We start from the raw sequence: 18,164 nt of genomic DNA, 5'->3' as shown, positions 1-18,164 counted from the left end.
CAATGGATATATCAAGTAAATAGGTTTGAGGAAGGTGGAGCATTCAATTTTTGTGGGCACTAGATGTAGAGCTGTGAACATATTAGCCCAAGCTTGAGTACCTTCTCCATTTCCAAGTTCATCACTAACTCTGTCCTTCTTCTTCATAGCTGTACTCATACAATGTTTATGTGTACTTCCTCTATAATCTCAGAAACTATATGGCCCAAAACGTCATATGGCTCATATCATGTACTTTTCACTTTTACAGTTTGATGCATAATCAATTATCAAAACACAAGAATGGTATATGATTTATTCGTGAAAGGTTCTAAACTAAGCCTAACATTAAATTTACATCCTTCTCACTGGAATTTTAAATTTCGAGAGTTCTTGTGCATGTAAGCATCCAACGATGATATAATATTCTCTCTGATAATTGAATTTTCGAGAACAGACTCGTTGTGCTAGAAACAAACAACACAAGAAACTATTCTAAACAATAAAAAACCTTTAGCTAACCATATCTAAACATAACATTAACTAGTAGCAGTCATCATCTCATAACACACTTGCTAAATATATATATATATATATATAACTACAATATATAGAAATCTTCATCAGGGTATCGAAAACAAGTCCTGATCACAGATATTTTCACTGCCCAGCAACTCTTCAATCCAATCTTCATACCGTTCAGTCTCCATGGCTTTAACCTGCTCATCCACCTTCTCTCCTCCGAGTGCCTCTTTTTTCTGCTGCTCCCAGAAAGAAGAAGAAGAAGAAGAAGACTCATCATGCTGATAATGATTAGTAGAAGTGGAAGCTTCTTCGTATGAATCCTTCTCCTTCTTCTTCTTGGCATTCCTTTTCTTGTGAATCTTGCACGGGACGACTAGCTCCTGATCAAGCTTATCTTCCACATGATGATCATTCTCCTTCTCCTTCTTCTTCTCCTCTTTCTTCTTCTCCTTCTTCTTCTCCTTCTCGGACCACTTTTTCTTGTGAATCTTGCAGATGACTCTCCCTTGGAACGTATCGTTATCTTTGGAAGTAGGTAGCCTAAACTCGTCCATAATCCAGCTTTCGTTCCTTGGAACATCAACAGAAACACTACCGACGTCTCCTCTCTTCTGCTTCTTGTTCTTGTTCTTGCTGGCGCTATGATAAGTAAAGTTTTGCTTTACCCCGATGACCTTCCCTGTTTCCTCGTCGATGATATCTTTTTTACCATTCGCATTCCAGTTCCCACGGTCAATGCCATCTCCGATGATCTTCCGCTTGGAGTACTTACCACAACCAATCTTCTCTTTAGAGATCTGAGTCTTTGGAGTGACATAATACCATTCATCTTCCTTGAGAAAAGGATGGTTGATGTGGTCCAACAACCATGGCTCCTTGGCATAAACATCTTTCACCACTATAAAGTCTTCCATGGGCTCATCTCTTAGCATTGGTATAAGATAAGAGTTGATGACTTCTGGCTCCGTGGGATCAAAGTGAAGTCCTTCATCCTCTTCGTAGTAGTCGTTCTCCGTTGTCATTCTATGGTTCTCAAGGTAAGCTGAGGTCAAAGCGATTTTTTTCTTTTGTGATTGTACGTAGAGATATGAGAGATTGTCTTCATATACTGGTTTACGTATCCTACAATTCCAACTATAATTGGGATTATTAGCATAATTATCTCAATATTGTTTTAAAAGTTTTTGTATGTATATATATATATATATATATCTTAATATTGTTTTTAATATTTTGTATGTATATCTTAATATTGTTTTATTAATAATATAAATTGTTATTATTTTTAAAAAATATTAAGATATATACGAAATTCTTCTTGAAAACAAACTATTCAGTTTTAAGATGACGTTAGTTTTAAATCTATTTGCAACTAATTTCTATAAAAATTTATTGATTTGTTTCCATTAAACACTCATGAAACAACAATATTCTTTCTAAACAAATAAAATATTTTTCGTTAGTCTGGTAATTAAATAATTAGTATGTCTTTAAGGAATTGAAATAATTGAATAAACACATGAAAACAACATGCAAGTTTATGAAGCAAATGAAATATGTTTGAGATACTCTCACAACACACATTATCAATATCACTCGATGTAAATTACATTTTTAGCGGGGGAAAACCTGTTACTTCCTTTCCAAGCATCAGTTCATACTACAGTAGTTTTTTACGATTTGAGAAGAGGTCAACATTTTAATAGACGACGCTTGAAATCCTAAAGTTTTATTTTTATGTATTTTTGTCCAATGAAAATATGCGTAATTATATTGGACAATCATAGAACGAAGGCCAATTTTTTTTTTTTGTACTTCTTCTTCTACTTCAACTCTTCAAGTGTCACCTCTCATGGCTTCGACGACTTGCTCATCTTTCTCTGACGATCAACCGGGTTGGTTATCCTCAGTGATGGGTTCTCTTCCGGTGGCAAAACGGAGATTGAGCATTATTGTCGACATATTGTAAAGATATTGTTTTGAAAATAATATTAAGGTTTTTGTTGTGTGATGATAAATTGATTGTAGAGAATTAATGGGAGAGGTTTGAGTACTGCGTCTATATTATATTAGTTAGGATCTTTGTGTTTGCTTCTCCTGAAAATAATTAGTATATATCTGGCAACGTCACTGGAGTTTCCTTATTTGCTTTTTACACTAAAAAGACTAATGGAGTAACCTTTTCAAAATCAGTTATTTAAAACCAAATCTTACCGTTATGGATGCTTCTTAAATTTCCAAAGCGATTTAATTATACAAACATCCGGTTTACTAATTAATTTTGGGCTTTTAGTCATCGGATGACCATAATAATCCCCATATGTTACAGAAATTTCAAAGCCCATGACTTTGCCATTTTCTTATTTTGGTGGGTGGGACTTGGGAGAGAATCCAATTTAGTCAATTTTAACCCTGTCACGCGTTTAACTGATAGTATTACTTAGTTCAGATTTTTTTTCTCGTATATATTCAAAACTGACTTTTGTTATATATAGCTGCAGTATATATTAGAGTAAATTAGGGTGGGAAAGTTTCCCACCATGCATAATTAAAGACTAGAAGGGTTATTTTTTCTTCCTTCAATAGGAAAAATTACTTTACATAATAGTATAGTACTAGAGAGAAATTGACTCATTATTAATCCCACTAAAAGTTACTCACCAGAGCCAAAAACAACAACAAAAGAATCATCTCCTAAATAGATAAAATTTAGGGATTGATCAAAAAGTATATTCATAAGAGAATAGATATGTGTCTCTTTACGTTTTTTTCGCTGATTTGTTTTGAAATCATATATATCTACGAGAAAAACAGGTCCATATATGTATTTCTTTAATAAAGATTGTTTTATTATTTCTGTTTAAGCGTGAGTACTTTAATATTTCACCCAAAACAAAAAGTAAGCGTCTTGAGCTTGACTCTTTAACAAAGTAGTCGTGACGCGGAGTGGCTAAAGACAAGCAAACTATGAACACCGTGCTTACATTAAAATAGTAATTTCTGATTCGTTTATAACTTGTGTAGTTTATTCAGGCATAACAATAATAGAATAAATAATACTATGCCAAATGCTCTTTTCTGTCATAACATTATGAGATACTGATATTTATTGTATTTTGCCGAATGAACTTTCTGCGACAAGCTTAAGTGACCCTTTGGACATTTGAGATATGGTATCTTTTGCTTTTCATTTCGCTTTTTAAAACCCCATCTAACTTTTAATGTTGAGTGGGAGAAAAAACAAAAGTGTAAAGCTATTTACATTTTTAGGGATAAAGAAAAATTGTAGATTACATACATGTATTTAAAAGTTGAAAATATGGTTGAATGTTAGATAACTACTAATACTCGTGCACACACACACGTGACATTCCTTTCTTATAGCTTAAGTTAGTGTTTTACTTTTTCTAATGAATTTTTTGGTAGTTATTTAAAACTACTTTATGTATATGGTTTTTTATATCTGATTATTAATCTCATTTCATTTTGTGTGTAATTAATGTTTTAGTAACATGCATGTAAACGACTCTGTAACATATAATTCATCTCACAAAACCCTAAGTTTTAACAAATGGATTACGTAATTCCTCGTCGGTGGATGGGAAAATAGTAGAGTTGCACACTTGTGACTTGTGATACTTGTTATAGTTATTATTACTAGTTGCTTAACTAAAAGAAGAAAGCGATTCCTCTTTTGTCTTTTGTCTTTTTAATTTTATTTTATTACTCGATCCTACTTTAATACTACTATCTTTTGTTGGTTGCTTTGTTTTGCTTATGATGAATGAATATCAACTAATAATAATAATAAAGGACTCTAATTTCGTCTTTTCTTTGGTGGTGGGTGTCCCAAGGAATGGTGATTTCATCTTATACGGAAAGTAGCTACATTTCAATCTTCCATCATCGATGTCATTATGTCAATAATTAGATTACAAATCATACACAACCAATGAACATATAACCGAGCACTCGAAATATTACTACTTTTAAAAATGAGTACAAAATATGGCTAATGTTAATGTCTATGCAAATATGGCACAGCGAAACCGAAGTATTTGATTTTTAAAACGATTACCACTAACTAAAAAGGCATTATTATTTGTTTTTGTAAGACATACACCAGTTTTCGTAGAGAAAAAAAAAATACTATGTATAGTATAGTGACATAAAACTATAAAAGTCTCCATGTAAATTATGAGACGCCGTACACGTACTTTATTTATAAGAATTATACTACTACTATTCAGCGTTAAAATTGCTAGCAAGGAAGGAGTAATTAACCATAAATATTTCACGTAATGTGGTTAGATACAGTAGATTTTTATACTATTCAAATTAATACTACTACATTACTACTACGTTTACATTGAAAGATAAAACGATCATTATAAGCTTTTTTCTTGGAAACTACAGTCTCGCTGATCTTGAGCTGCGTCAGTGGACCCATAGTAAATAATCTATATGAAAATTCAATCCCACGATCGACCCACCCAACAGAGAGGCCATTTATATTAATCTATACACACACACACACACAAAGAATATCATTTTCTAACCAAACAACATTAGTGGTAAAATGAAAATAGACCACACGAATACATCACGATTGCATTTATTTTGGTGCAGTTCTCGTCTATCAGATTTCTCTAGAACCAGAGAAAAATATACTCTACATTTTTTTTTAATCTTTTTTTTTTTTTTATGTACTCTACATTGTTACAGTTTTGACTTTTGAATCGATCAGAACTATATATGTACATCTTTATAGCTAGTAGCTAGTAGTTAAGTTTTAAGCACATAACTAACGAGTCAATTATACAAGTAATGAATCATTTTGAAATAAAATAAAATAAAATATTCGAGATTTTCAAACTTTTTTTTAAAAAAAAAACTGATGTAAATCGTGTGATTTTAATGATTGTCTTACAATTTGATCTTTTATATTTTTAAAAAGTAGTCATTATATGAATTATGAAAGATAATTTATGTGTTGACATTATTAGATTTTGGGTTAAAAATATTTTTAAAGTTAAATAGTAGTATTAGTAAGAAAGAACACGTAAACATGTGCAATATTTGTTTGGTAGGGACGATCTGACATAAACCAATTCCCGCGCCTTGCTCGATGTACATTAACATTACAATATTTGAGATGATATCTCGGCCGTCTGATTTTACTCCTTTCTTTTTTATTCTCCACCGTCCGATCATCTTCTCTCCCAGTCACAATCTCTCTTTCTCTCTCTCTAGCTTTTTTTAATTATGTGAGAATCGATCACTCCTCTGTTTTTTTGGATCTTCACTTTTTGCTGCTGATTCACTCACTCACTCTCGTAGTCACTTTTTTTTTTTTTTGGACTCTCTCTCTCTCTCTCTCTCTCTCTCTCTCTCTCTCTTAGTATCTTCTTCGTCATCATCGAGTTGCGTCGGTTCTGCATATTCTCTTCGTCCGTTGAGGTAATTTTCCCTTCCGATTTCTCGATTTAACTCTTGAGATTTTCTCGGGAAAGTTTCTTCTTAGCTCTGGATTTGCTAGAAACGTTGCCGTTTCGTCGAGCTACGAAAAAAACACTCCAGTGCCAATTTCTTCTATGGTTTTATATGCTTTAAATATGAATAATCTAGTTAAAAATCTTCCGTTTCGATTTCGATTCAAATCGGAACCTGATCAGTTTTCGAATTTTTTAGAACAATATTTGTGTATTTGATTCCTCCGTTGTCTGCTTCCGAGCTTTACGATTTGGGTTGATTTCGAAATTTTTCGAATTCTCCCAATTTTTTTCTTGGATCCGTCGAAAATTTTGAATCAAATCTGAAATCTGGTATTTGTCGTATACTCAGTTGGTTTTTGTGGGATGGTTCTTCATAAATGCACGGACGCTTCATTCAGCTGTTTCTCCGGAAAAAGATTAACGGGGGGACCAATCATCATGAGTATATATTTTTTAGCATTATCGAAACATCTCTTTGATATACTTACAATACAAAATCATTATTTGTTATCTTCTTCTTCCTGCATCTCTTTCTGCGTCCATTACGAGGAGGACCACTTTTTTTTTTGTTTGTTTGTATTGCCGTGATCATTTGAGAAAAAGACCATTCAATTTACTTTTTTCTTGATGTGATTGATTTTTTTTTTTTGGTGTTTCAGGGAGGTTTTATGTAAGTTTGGATTGATGTGAATCGTTCTGTGACTATGGAATGTCGTTTGGAGAAGAAGCGTTTTTCTGGTGGTACTAAACCTTTGAAAACTCGTGTGAAACAACAATGTCTGGAGGAGGAAGAGGAGGATGAGAGTCATGAGCTTGTCAAGTATATGTCCAAGCTACCTGTTTTCTTGGAGAGAGCTGAAACCTCCTCTCAAGAGAAGCTCTTGAGTGTTGGTGTTCTTGATTGGGGGCGTTTGGAGAAGTGGCAGCATAGTCATAACAGGGTTTCGATGAAGAGTAGATTCCCTTTGGTTCCCCATCACCACCATACAGATGCTTTGTTGGCTCCGCTTAGAGATGCGTCATCATCATCTGCTGGTCCCAGTAAAGTGCATAACCGTAGTTCTGCTTGTCGGACGAAACATCTTAGTAGCTCACAGCAGAGCAATGTTATGTCAAATTCGGTTGAAGATACTTTAAGGAGAAAGAAACACAAAGATCGTAGATGTTTCAGCATACCAGATGACAAGCTTGGTCCAAACACTGATGCACAAGGATTAGATGGATGTGAGGAGAAAGACTTGAATCCAGAGGCTGGCTTGAACATGGAGGTAAAATCAAAGGCTGATAGTAATAGGCGTAGGAAGAGTGAAAAGAACTTGCACGAACGAAACCGAAATCATCACGATGGAGAACTTGGTCGAAAGCAGCAAGGAGAGGCTAAAACTTGCAAGAGGAGTTCCACTAGAAAAGTCCGGGTTGTTCACGGTGTTGAAGGAGATTACTGCACGCAACATTCTTTACCTTTGCAATGTAATGCTGATGGCTGCTTGGCAAAGAGTACAGTTGGCTCCACTGATGTGGACCGGAACAAGGTTTCAGCTGAAATATCTCAGTGCGTGCCGCTCTCAGGAAAAGCAAAGAATACATCTTCCAAAGGTAAAATTGCAGAAGACAGAGCATCATCTTTGTTATCTGTGAAACATTGTAATGATGAGTCTTCCCAAAGACAAGATTCAAAGTCGCATAAAGGCGCATCTGAAAAGGGGAGAAGTATATCGCCTTTTCAGCGGCTTAGCTTCAATATTGGTAAAGCCAGCAAAACTAACAGTGAAGGAGTTGTTGTTCCCACAACCCAGCTAGACTCAATGGCTAACTCCACAAAGATAGATTCACAAAATGTGGCTCTTTTATCTGACGTTGACGGCTCAGATTGCAGCAAGTCCAGTGCAAAAGATACAAACACGACAAGCCATTTAAGAAGGTTTCTAGAACCTCTACTGAAGCCACGAGCAATTCACTCTGGCAATTCCGTGGAGGGGACTAGAGGTCAAGGCGTACAAAGAATAAAAATGGGTATGAAGGGTTGCAAATCAGTAAATATCAATGATTCAGCTCAAGAGAAGAAGTTAGGATCATCCATGGTTCGAGCTGTTCTGCGGGTAACAGTTAAGAACAATCAACCACTCTTTACATTTGCAGTAAACAAAGAAACCGACATTATTGCGGCCACCCAAAAGAAAATGGGAAGCTCGGAGGAGGGTGAATGTACCAGTGTTTATACTTTCTTCTCTATTAAGGACCATAAGAAAAATAGTGGGTGGTTAAACCATAGAGGCAGTGGCCAAACACATGGTATCATCTCTAATGTTGTAGCCCAAATGCGTGTTTCGAGCTCTTTGCCTTCTGGTTCCATCAGAGAGTTTGTTCTCTTCTCTGTAGAGCTTGATCAAGAGAGCACTGAAAAGTCCGATCTGCAGTTAAAAAATGAGCTAGCTGCGATCATTGTGAAGATGCCAAGATGGTGTCACAGGAGGGCATCACTAAACACTGTTCAAGATCATAATGCACTCAATGAAGAGCTTGACGATCACATCAAAGACAGGTTTTTTGACCAAGACATTAGTGCTACGGTCATACTTCAAAGCGGGGTTCATAGTATGCCTCAGAAAGGAGGGCCGTCGTCTTTGATACAGAGATGGAGGACAGGTGGGTCTTGCGACTGTGGAGGTTGGGACATGGGCTGCAATCTCAGAATTCTTACTAATCAGCACAACTTATCCTACCAGAACTCGACAACATCAAACTCACCAGCCTCTTCAAACCGATTTGAGCTTTTCTTTCTGGTGCAGATTCTCTACTTAGTCCCAAATCCAATCTCCTTTTTTTCTTTAACTCTTCCAAATCAAAACCAAAAAGTTTTCATCATCACATTTCTATATTTCTTTGCAGGGAGAACAACCGGAGGAACATCCGTTCTTGAGCTTTAAACCGATCAAAGAAGGGATATACTCAGTTGTGTATAATCCATCCCTTTCACAACTGCAAGCTTTCTCCATATGTATGGCACTTGCAGAGAGTAGGAAAATGTCAGAGATCACCCGTGAGCACAAAAGCTCGTGTGATGAACATAAAGCTAGAGCAAAAAACGTGTTAGTCCCGGATCAAGATTCAAACCCTAATGGCAACAACGTCGGGTATCAACCGCCCCTCTCGCCTGTTGGGCGGGTCTGAAGTTTGTATTTTTACTTCAAACCCAAATTTTTTACTTGCAGGTATGTGATCATATTATTAGTGTTAAGCCTTAAGATAAAATAGTTGCAGGAAATAAGAAAGTAGCAACAAAATATCTTTAAAGTAGTTAGTCTAATGATCTTCCCAACTCTTAAGTGTGAATATTTTTTATATCTTATCTCCTCCATATATAATACTTTCATCATGCTGTGAAAATCTTTGGTTCCTACTGAAACTTCAAAAGCCTTAACTATTAGAGGGGTTTTTTTTGTTTATCTTGCCGTGTGATCAGTTGTTATGATGAATTGGATTCATAAGAAGAGTGTTTTTGAACCTGGCCCAACTGATCAGACAAGTTCTATAGCCAAGTCATATAGTTTTTGCATAAATTTGAGTTTTGATTAATTCATCTTTTTGAATTCAGTCTTTAAAAGTGAAAAAAGATTCTTAGTTATAAGAAAACAATAAAAAGTGTTCCCATCGTTCACGTGAAGTTGTTGTTTTTTTGGTCACAAAGACAGTGAGGAACAGAGTGGATTGTATAGCTTTATGCACTTTGAGCTCACACAACAAGCAACATGGTAGACCCATCAATATCCAATTTGGCATATGCCCATATATTTATAGAATCACATAATTGAGAAGTTTATCCGAGATTACACCAAACGAAATTTTCTTTGTCGAAATGATTATGTTTTTAGAAAATGATCTCTTGCATTTGTTAACATGCTACATAAATGTCTTAGAAAGTAGAAACAATAAGTTTATAATATAACTCAAACAGTAGAAACAATAAGTTTTCCCAAAAAAAAAAAAACATTAAAAACAATAAAACCTACAACAATTGATTATCGATACAGTATTTGTTAAAATGATAGCTCTGACAATTTTGTTCTAAAAAGTGGTTTATAATATTTATTTTGTACCACAATTATTGTGTCAAGTTATGTATTTACTTGGCCAATGTGTTACGAACATCTATTTAAATGATTAGTTTTCACATAGAAATCCTTCAAACTCCATCATTGCACGTCATATGTATATTCTTACAAAACATATTTCAGATCCTCTTTTATGTTTTACTAGCTCTTGTTGTAAATAAGACTACTGAATTATTGTAATCACACTATAGTTCATTCCTACGTGGCTGCATGTGTTCGTTACAAAGCGGATAGTTTGAATGTGGTTATGAACAAGTAATGTGTTCTCTTATAACTCGACATTAAGTGGACCAACACTATCCATATATGTAACTTACAAACTTTTTTTTTGTTCGAAATTCGAAGGTGAGGCGTAGTTATAAATATCTTATACAGTATTCGTTTTTGTATTTGTCTACCTTTTTTATTGTGTAATAATTGGTCTTTTGTCAAAATCCTATAGTATCTACATAAAGATCTTAACCCCAAAAAAAACATAATTTTAAATAGTATTTCAGGCCATTAGGCCAAGAAATTTGAATATAATTGATTTATTTTTCTCAAAATATATAATAATCTGTAAGTAGTTGCAAAAATCGTGTTTTGCAGGTTGAGTACTAAGGGCATCTCTAACCATATCTCCATTTTTTTCTTCAAAATGGAGTAACTCTATTTTTTTGGAGTTGGGTTTTACTCTAACCCTACTCCATTTTGGAGTAAAAAATAGAGATCTCCAAATTGTAGTGTAAAGAAAAAAAAGATGTCTTCAAACATAGAGAAAAAAATGGAGATCTCTATTTTGAAGATAAAAATGAAGATGTGTTAGAGCAAAATTGACTCCAAACTCTATTATGAAGATGGAAATGGAGATGAGTTGGAGTTGGTCTAAGTAGTGTTCTTAAAAGTTATGAGGGCACAACTCAACTTCGCTGTTTGATAGAGAATAATGACTTAAGTTAATCCCATTATGTAAGTTGCTTCTAAATATGTAAAAACTAAGGTTTCATTTTTTCAATCATATGAATAAAAGACATGGAGCAATTTGCCTATTGAAAATTTTGAAATTTTTTTTTGTTTAAAAGCTTATGATTGGCACCTATTAGTCTTGTTGCGTATAGATACAATTAAGATAGGTTCCAAAATTTCGTTAGTGGCTTGGGCATTATATATCTTGAGCCAAGAGTTGAAGCAAAGTTTTTAAAACATGCAACCCTTCAAAATTAACGCTCCATCCAATGTCTATAATAAGAATATGATGGATCTTCCATTATAGTGGTCCTGAGTTGGGTCACTTAAGAGCATCTTAAATTAGGCTAAAATGTGTCCCCCAAAGGACAACAAACATCTCCTTGGCACACGCGTGAAGTCTTCTTCTATTACCACTTTCTTTGCCATATTTATCACCAAGATCCTCTTTGTCTCCACCAACCAACATTAATTGTTCTAATAAAAATAAAATAATTATTCTAAACAAACAAAAGTTGTTGGTTCGAATGTAAGTATATAAGAAGAAGCTAGGGAAAGCTTCGCATAGATTAAACTTTATAAGAGAAAAGTGAGCTTTGCGATGTAATAATAAGCCGCATAGTATACAAAAGCTTTTGACTTGCATATAAAAATGCTTCATGGACCTCTTTCGTTCTGTTTTTGGGTCACACACCGGTCTGTGTCATTTCTAGCTGGAAAGGTTGTTTCGCTTATTGGGTTCAAATGCTCATATATTTTAAGTAACATAAAATAGTTAACGTTGTTTTATCAAATAAAAATATGATTTGTTGATCAAAACCCGCATTTTAAAAAACTTTTAAGTGTGTAAAAACCACACACATAATTAGTCCAAAAAACATGATATCTTTGGAGGGATTGAATAGGGCTATTACGTAGTTAATCTTTTGACTAGCCTTAAACTACATAAATGAGATATCATCAGTTTAATGCAACTTCTTCTAAACTAGTACTAGTAGTACTACACTGCCACTTTAATACAGTAGTTCATAACTTCATATTCTCACACACCCACAGGCCCCACGCATGCACACATGGCTTTGACCCTTTGACCATGCACTTTACGATTTTGTCCCTGATTTAGTAACTTCGTTTTCCAAAGTTAACTTACTAATGCAGCCTTGTAGTAATGTATATAAAACAGACGTTTCAGAGTTACTTAAGGTCGTCTCGTCTGCTTAACGACAAAAAAAAAAAAAAGAAGAAGAGAAAAAACAATGTCGGTTTCTCAATTAATCTGTTTGTCTCTATTTTCATATTCTATATTAGTTTGACCAAACAAAAAAATACATGTACTGTACTATCTTTTAGAAAAATCCCAAAAAAAAATTAAGTTTTGAAAACTGAGAAAAATAAACCTGGATAACAAAATAGTCTTCTCAGTCAAAAAAAAGTTTTGAAAAATAATTAATTATTCCACATTTAGACAAAAAAAGTGATAAATGATAAGATAAGAGAGAGAGAGAGACATTGGATCCACAATTAAAAAAAACACTTATCAAAATAATTAAATAATTATTATCATTATTATGCTTTTTATTAATTTCACCACTGTCTTCTCCACTTCGTCCGCTTATATAAATTTTTCTCACTCTCTTTTTTTCTTTTCTCCGCAGATTCCTTTTCATTCCAGAAAAAAAAAACCTTTTTTGGCTCTCTCTTTCGTCTTCTCTTTTTAAACTCTCAGAAAGTGACTGAGTGAGAGCCTCACACACCCAAAAAAAAAAAGGTGTTTTTGCTTTTTCTCGGGTTTTAGGGAAGAAGAAATCATCTTTGATTGAGCTTTGTAAAAAACCCAAAATGGGACCTCGTTGCTCTAAGCTCTCTCTCTGTTGTTGGTGGCCGACCCATCTCAAATCATCTCCCAACGAAGCTTCTGATCTAGGTTTCTTCCTTACTTTGTACCATTCTCATCACTCTCTCTCTCTCTCTCTTTGCTTAACCAAGTTTGAGTTTTTTTTTTTTGGTTCCTGACAGAGAACGGTACGGACGATTTGCCGTCGTTTACGGAGTTCAGTTTCGACCAACTACGAGCTGCTACCAGTGGATTCTCTACTGACAGTATCGTTTCTGAGCACGGGGTTAAAGCTCCCAATGTTGTCTACAAAGGAAGGCTTGAAGATGACCGATGCATCGCTGTTAAACGCTTCAATAGATCCGCTTGGCCTGATACTCGTCAATTCCTTGTACGTACTCTCTTAAAGTTGATTCCTTTTGCTCTTATCACTTGATGGGTTTATCATTTACAGTTCCAAAATCGAATTGGTGAGGATATTGTTGTTGTTGTTGTTGTTGTTTACTGTTTCATTTGATTGATTCTTTAGGAGGAAGCAAAAGCTGTGGGGCAGTTGAGGAATGAGAGGTTGGCTAACTTGATTGGATTCTGTTGTGAAGGAGACGAGAGATTGTTAGTTGCTGAGTTTATGCCTTTTGAAACTCTCTCTAAGCATCTCTTCCACTGTAAGCCTTTTCATCATTTCTTAAGAGAGTAGCTAGCTACTGTTTATTTTGTTTGGTTTGATCCTCTTTTGTCTGGTCTCTATGCCTTTAGTTGGAAATTTCTGTTTTTGGTTCTATATTGTTGAACAAAAGATTAAGACTTAAATCATTGTTTTTATAGCACTGGTGCTATATTGTGAGATTTCCATATTTGGCTATAGATGATTGTTTGGAAAGTAGTGGTGGAACTTAATAATGTGTGATAACGATATGTAGGGGATAGCCAGCCAATGAAGTGGTCTATGAGGGTGAGAGTGGCTTTGTATCTTGCACAAGCACTTGAGTATTGCAGCGCCAAAGGTCGCGCCTTGTACCATGATCTTAATGCTTACAGAATCTTGTTTGATCAGGTCCATCTCTAGCTTACTATCATCTCTCATATCTCTTTTTTTTTTTTTTTTTTTTTATTGTGATTAGGTTTATGTTTCTCTTTTCATATAAGTTGCTGTTTAGGGGTTCTGATAATGTTTCTATAATCTTGATTACAGGATGGTAACCCTAGATTATCTTGCTTCGGTCTTATGAAGAATAGTAGGGATGGGAAGAGTTACAGTACAAATTTGGCTTTCACACCTCCTGAATACCTAAGAACAGGTCAGTGACTGATATGAGATGCATTGGCGTCAAGATAGTTTTCATGTTTGAACAAGTTATTATATTGATTTACTGTGTGTTTATTAATCTCTTAGGGAGAGTGATTCCGGAGAGCGTGGTCTACAGCTTTGGAACGCTGTTGCTAGATCTTCTCAGTGGCAAACACATACCACCAAGCCATGTAAGTTCACAATTCAGACGCACCAAACATGGCTCAACTTCTTTTGCGAAGAAGTTTTTTATCTATAAGCTTCTTCTCCTTGAACCCAAAACATGTTACTGTACCATTCATATGCTCTACCATTGTTCTGCAGGCGCTTGATCTGATTCGTGGGAAGAACTTCCTGATGCTGATGGACTCGTGTCTTGATGGTCATTTCTCAAACGATGATGGAACCGATTTGGTTCGCTTAGCTTCCCGTTGTTTGCAGTACGAAGCTCGTGAAAGGCCAAATGTGAAATCTCTTGTGTCCTCACTTGCTCCTCTTCAAAAGGAAACTGATGTATGGGCTCACTAAATCACCTTCCTTTTATGTATCAACCATTCAAGTCTTTCTGAATCTTCTTCTTAATTTGTATCTTTGGTGTTTTCTTCAGGTTCCGTCTTATGTGCTAATGGGTATACCACATGGAGCTGCTACTCCAAAGGAAACAACTTCGTTAACCCCTCTTGGCGACGCTTGTTCAAGACTTGATCTCACTGCGATACATGAAATTCTTGAAAAGATTGGATACAAAGACGACGAGGGCGTAGCAAATGAGGTATGTATATGAAGAAGAAGCCTCTTCATCTTCTACGAGGTCAATGACCAGAAAGTGTGGAGCTTGGTTACAGAAAAAACTATGTTCTGTAGTCTTCCATCCTTAAACTCTGATAAATTCAACTAGATGATCGCTGTTTCATTTGCAATGCAGCTGTCATTCCAAGTGTGGACCGACCAAATTCAGGAGACTCTAAACGCCAAGAAACAAGGAGATGCTGCGTTCAAAGGCAAGGACTTTGTCACCGCCGTTGAATGTTACACACAGGTAAGAAACGTGAAGTCGGTTACTTTCTTGATACAAGAAAACTCCACTCAGTCCGTATTTTCTGTGTTCTGTTATTATATCTGCAGTTCATCGAAGATGGCACAATGGTATCGCCAACAGTTTTTGCAAGGAGGTGTTTGTGTTATCTGATGAGCAACATGCCTCAAGAGGCTCTTGGTGATGCAATGCAGGCGCAAGTAGTGTCTCCTGAGTGGCCAACGGCTTTCTATCTTCAGGCTGCTGCTCTCTTCAGCCTTGGAATGGATAAAGATGCTTGCGAAACGCTAAAAGATGGAACCTCCTTGGAAGCCAAGAAACAGAACAACAGAAACTGAAAACTTCAAGTGTATAGGTTTCTTCTCTCTTTCGCCTTCTCCGTTTTCTGATTGGATCCTGAGAGAGCCTCATTGTCTTTTTTCTTTCTTTCTTGAATCATTATCTTGAATTTGTGGTTTCCAATTTGAAGATATGATTCAAATGTATCTTGAAACAAGGAAAGAATGATCTTTCTCATTTAAAAAGTCCGAGATCCTTAAATGTGATATCTTCTTTGAATATAACTTAAAGAGTGGAGATTAAACACAACTATTGTCCAGTATTTTATCTTTTACCAGTCTTCAAAGGCAAAGGTGTTTGTTTCTGAAACCAATAGAGCTAAGACCCTCTTGGTTACGCAGAGGTTTCACCAAGCCGGAGCAGAGCAATATGATACAAGATGTAAAATCTCACAAGTCACAAACAATCTAAACACTACCAAGTTTTTACAGCTACAAAACGTGTGAACAATCAAGCAACAGGAGGGATTGATCCAGCGACTGCAACAAGCAACTCAAGAACAGGAGAAGAGTGAGCGCGTGCAGGTGGGCGAAAAGAGAGAGAGAGATGGAAAACGTTTCACTTGAGGACTTTGAAGTGAAACAGCCAAGAAACAATGAAGGCAAAGACCATAGCGGCAAGTAAGAAGTTCATAACAGGACGACCATGCCAGATTCCCCGTGGCTCTGTCTGAGTCTGAGGTTGTCCTGCAGCTGCTTGTGAATGGGCAGAGGCAGTACTCTCTGGGTTCGACTGTTCGCCAGCCACGTTTAGAGCCATTGCCCCGCATATCTCACATGTCCTGCTCATAGATAATGCCTTATCAGTATAGCCTTTAGAGACCCACTTCAGCTTCTAAACACACAAGAAAATAGATCTAACTCCAACCGGTTTCTACTGCCTTAAGAGTCTAAGACAGAGCAAAGATGCAAAACAGGAGCTAAACAGAGCTATGGTTATAATTGAGATTGGTAAGAATCAAAATGTCTCAGCAATAGAGAATGCAAGATTCTCAATGCAGCTGCAGAATCAAGCTAGTTAAAAAGTGAAAATTTTGAAGCAAATCACAGGAACCAAACCGAATAAGAACATAAGACACAAGTTGACAACACATGAGACACAAATTGAATAATTGGTGGCCACAAAAACTGTAGATTCCAGCTTCAGTAGACAATCTTTCTTAGAAGTAACTATATGGATCTCTAAAAATCAGACAATGAAGAAAAAAAACTCAAAGTACATAAAAGCAAATACTTTAGTTTCCTCATAAAGTTCCATCCTTTACTAAAAAAAATTCTCAAAGAATCTGTAGAATTTTGCAGAAAATAGAATAAATGTAAATATAAGAAATAAAGTCTTGAAGAGAAATGAAAGAAACTCACATGTTTCCTTTGATCTTGAACCAAGTCTCAGCACACTTACTATGAGCTACACCCAAATCACCTTTACAAGAGCAACCTAATTGCAAAGGCAAACCATAATACTCTTCTTCTTCGTCTTCGTCTTCTCCATCTTCATCAGAATCATCATCAGTATCTTCAACTTCTTCATCTTCTTCAGCTTCTTGATTAATCTCTAAAGGAAGATGACAGATCCTGCAATCTCTACCACTTTTCTTCTTCTTCTTCTTCTTCTTTTTCCTCTTTCTCCTCCTTGTCCTCTTCTTCTTACCACCGGAATGCAGCTTTTTCTCCGGCGCCGGAACACAGCCGCTCTCTAAATCGACCTCAGACAAAGAATCCAAGTCTGAGGAGCCACCGTCGGGGCTAATTTCGACGGAGTAGGGCGAGTCTCTAGGATTCGACAGATGGTGATGAGATCCAAAGGCAAAAGAAGGCATTTTTATTTATTTTTTTCTTCTTCTTCTTCTTGGGGAGGATTAAAAGCAAAGAAGAGGAGGAACCAAAGGGGTCACTCAACTCATGGGTTTTACGAGGAATACAAATTACAAAATAAAAATAAAATAAAAGAAAAACAAAGAAAAGAAAAACAAAAAGCTAATTTTGTCTTGAAGGGTTTATTGCAAAATTTATTACTTCTTTTTTTTTGTTTTTAATTTTAAGTTGCAGAGTGAGAGAGAGAGAGAGAGAAGTGTTGTTGGAGAAAGAGAAAGGAAGAAGCTTTGGACAAAAGAGCAGCTTCTGTTCTGTTTTTTTTTTTTTTTAACTATTAATTATTATTTGTTTTTTTAAAGGAAAATAAATATAAAAAAAAAACAAAAATTTACATGTTGTTTTGTTTTTGTCTCCCTCAAGTTTGGAAGATATTTCAAAACAAGGTTGGTGCTTTTTTTAACATTGTTAGATCCCGTGGTACGGATTCTTAAACTCATGATTCTACATTGTTTTTCAACTTAATTTTATTTTTTACAATTGTACTTTTTTCATTGTATAAAAATGGTTTTTTTTAAACTCATATATTTCTTATTGAAGTTGCCCTTACTTAAGTTGTTAACTTCATTAAACATGTGAGTTTCAAGTTTAAAGTTGAGAGTTATTTTAAAGTTAAAAACATTAATAGAAGAGAATGGAAAAAGCGTTTTTTGATTATTTTGTTTAGTACTTTCCTTGATTTCTTCAACAAGTTAGATTGTACTTCCAACAATTCCTACTTTATTTAGTACTTTAGTCTT

The 18,164-nt window shown here is 35.4% G+C and overlaps 4 protein-coding genes across 5 annotated transcripts; 2 read left to right on the top strand and 2 right to left on the bottom strand.

Moving 5' to 3' along the window:
• Positions 1–602: 602 nt before the first annotated feature.
• LOC104756402 (transcription factor JUNGBRUNNEN 1-like) lies at positions 603–1,526 on the bottom strand. Its single transcript, XM_087470752.1, has one exon. The coding sequence runs from the start codon at positions 1,524–1,526 to the stop codon at positions 603–605; it is 924 nt and encodes a 307-aa protein (XP_087326878.1).
• Positions 1,527–5,585: 4,059 nt separating this feature from the next.
• LOC104736320 (uncharacterized) lies at positions 5,586–9,386 on the top strand. 2 transcript variants are annotated; one of them, XM_010456293.3, is made up of 4 exons: positions 5,729–5,964; positions 6,349–6,441; positions 6,659–8,782; positions 8,889–9,386. In XM_010456293.3, exons 3-4 carry the CDS (start codon positions 6,704–6,706, stop codon positions 9,168–9,170), a joined length of 2,361 nt encoding a protein of 786 aa, XP_010454595.1. In that variant the 5' UTR covers positions 5,729–5,964; positions 6,349–6,441; positions 6,659–6,703; the 3' UTR covers positions 9,171–9,386. The 2 variants fall into 2 exon arrangements, with proteins under 2 accessions (XP_010454587.1, XP_010454595.1); XM_010456285.3 differs by lacking the exon at positions 6,349–6,441 and having other exon boundaries at positions 5,586–5,964.
• Positions 9,387–12,648: 3,262 nt separating this feature from the next.
• LOC104726483 (serine/threonine-protein kinase BSK5) lies at positions 12,649–15,802 on the top strand. Its single transcript, XM_087471832.1, has 10 exons — positions 12,649–12,980; positions 13,073–13,281; positions 13,420–13,555; positions 13,811–13,944; positions 14,083–14,188; positions 14,284–14,369; positions 14,503–14,691; positions 14,786–14,950; positions 15,104–15,217; positions 15,304–15,802. Exons 1-10 carry the CDS (start codon positions 12,896–12,898, stop codon positions 15,550–15,552), a joined length of 1,473 nt encoding a protein of 490 aa, XP_087327958.1. The 5' UTR covers positions 12,649–12,895; the 3' UTR covers positions 15,553–15,802.
• On the bottom strand, positions 15,793–17,680 carry LOC104736311 (uncharacterized). Its single transcript, XM_010456275.3, has 2 exons — positions 16,915–17,680; positions 15,793–16,334 (listed from the first exon to the last, which is right to left on the bottom strand). The coding sequence occupies exons 1-2, from the start codon at positions 17,370–17,372 to the stop codon at positions 16,112–16,114; spliced, it is 681 nt and encodes a 226-aa protein (XP_010454577.1). The 5' UTR covers positions 17,373–17,680; the 3' UTR covers positions 15,793–16,111.
• Positions 17,681–18,164: the final 484 nt, after the last annotated feature.

The sequence above is a fragment of the Camelina sativa genome, chromosome 2, assembly GCF_030686135.1.
Source record: "Camelina sativa cultivar CO46 ecotype springtype chromosome 2, ASM3068613v1".
Taxonomy (NCBI): domain Eukaryota; kingdom Viridiplantae; phylum Streptophyta; class Magnoliopsida; order Brassicales; family Brassicaceae; genus Camelina; species Camelina sativa.
This window is presented reverse-complemented; position numbering and strand designations above follow the sequence as displayed.

What these genes read in the sequence shown, in the direction of transcription:
- LOC104756402 (XM_087470752.1), bottom strand. Translation starts at nt 1,526, where the DNA reads ATGACAACGGAGAACGACTACTACGAAGAGGATGAAGGACTTCACTTT.
- LOC104736320 (XM_010456285.3), top strand. Translation starts at nt 6,704, where the DNA reads ATGGAATGTCGTTTGGAGAAGAAGCGTTTTTCTGGTGGTACTAAACCT. An exon ending in GATTTGAGCTTTTCTTTCTG is followed by an intron (nt 8,783 to 8,888) that starts GTGCAGATTCTC and finishes ATTTCTTTGCAG; the next exon opens with GGAGAACAACCGGAGGAACA.
- LOC104726483 (XM_087471832.1), top strand. Translation starts at nt 12,896, where the DNA reads ATGGGACCTCGTTGCTCTAAGCTCTCTCTCTGTTGTTGGTGGCCGACC. An exon ending in ACAGAATCTTGTTTGATCAG is followed by an intron (nt 13,945 to 14,082) that starts GTCCATCTCTAG and finishes TCTTGATTACAG; the next exon opens with GATGGTAACCCTAGATTATC. An exon ending in TCCTGAATACCTAAGAACAG is followed by an intron (nt 14,189 to 14,283) that starts GTCAGTGACTGA and finishes TTAATCTCTTAG; the next exon opens with GGAGAGTGATTCCGGAGAGC.
- LOC104736311 (XM_010456275.3), bottom strand. Translation starts at nt 17,372, where the DNA reads ATGCCTTCTTTTGCCTTTGGATCTCATCACCATCTGTCGAATCCTAGA. An exon ending in TTCAAGATCAAAGGAAACAT is followed by an intron (nt 16,335 to 16,914) that starts GTGAGTTTCTTT and finishes ATCTATGAGCAG; the next exon opens with GACATGTGAGATATGCGGGG.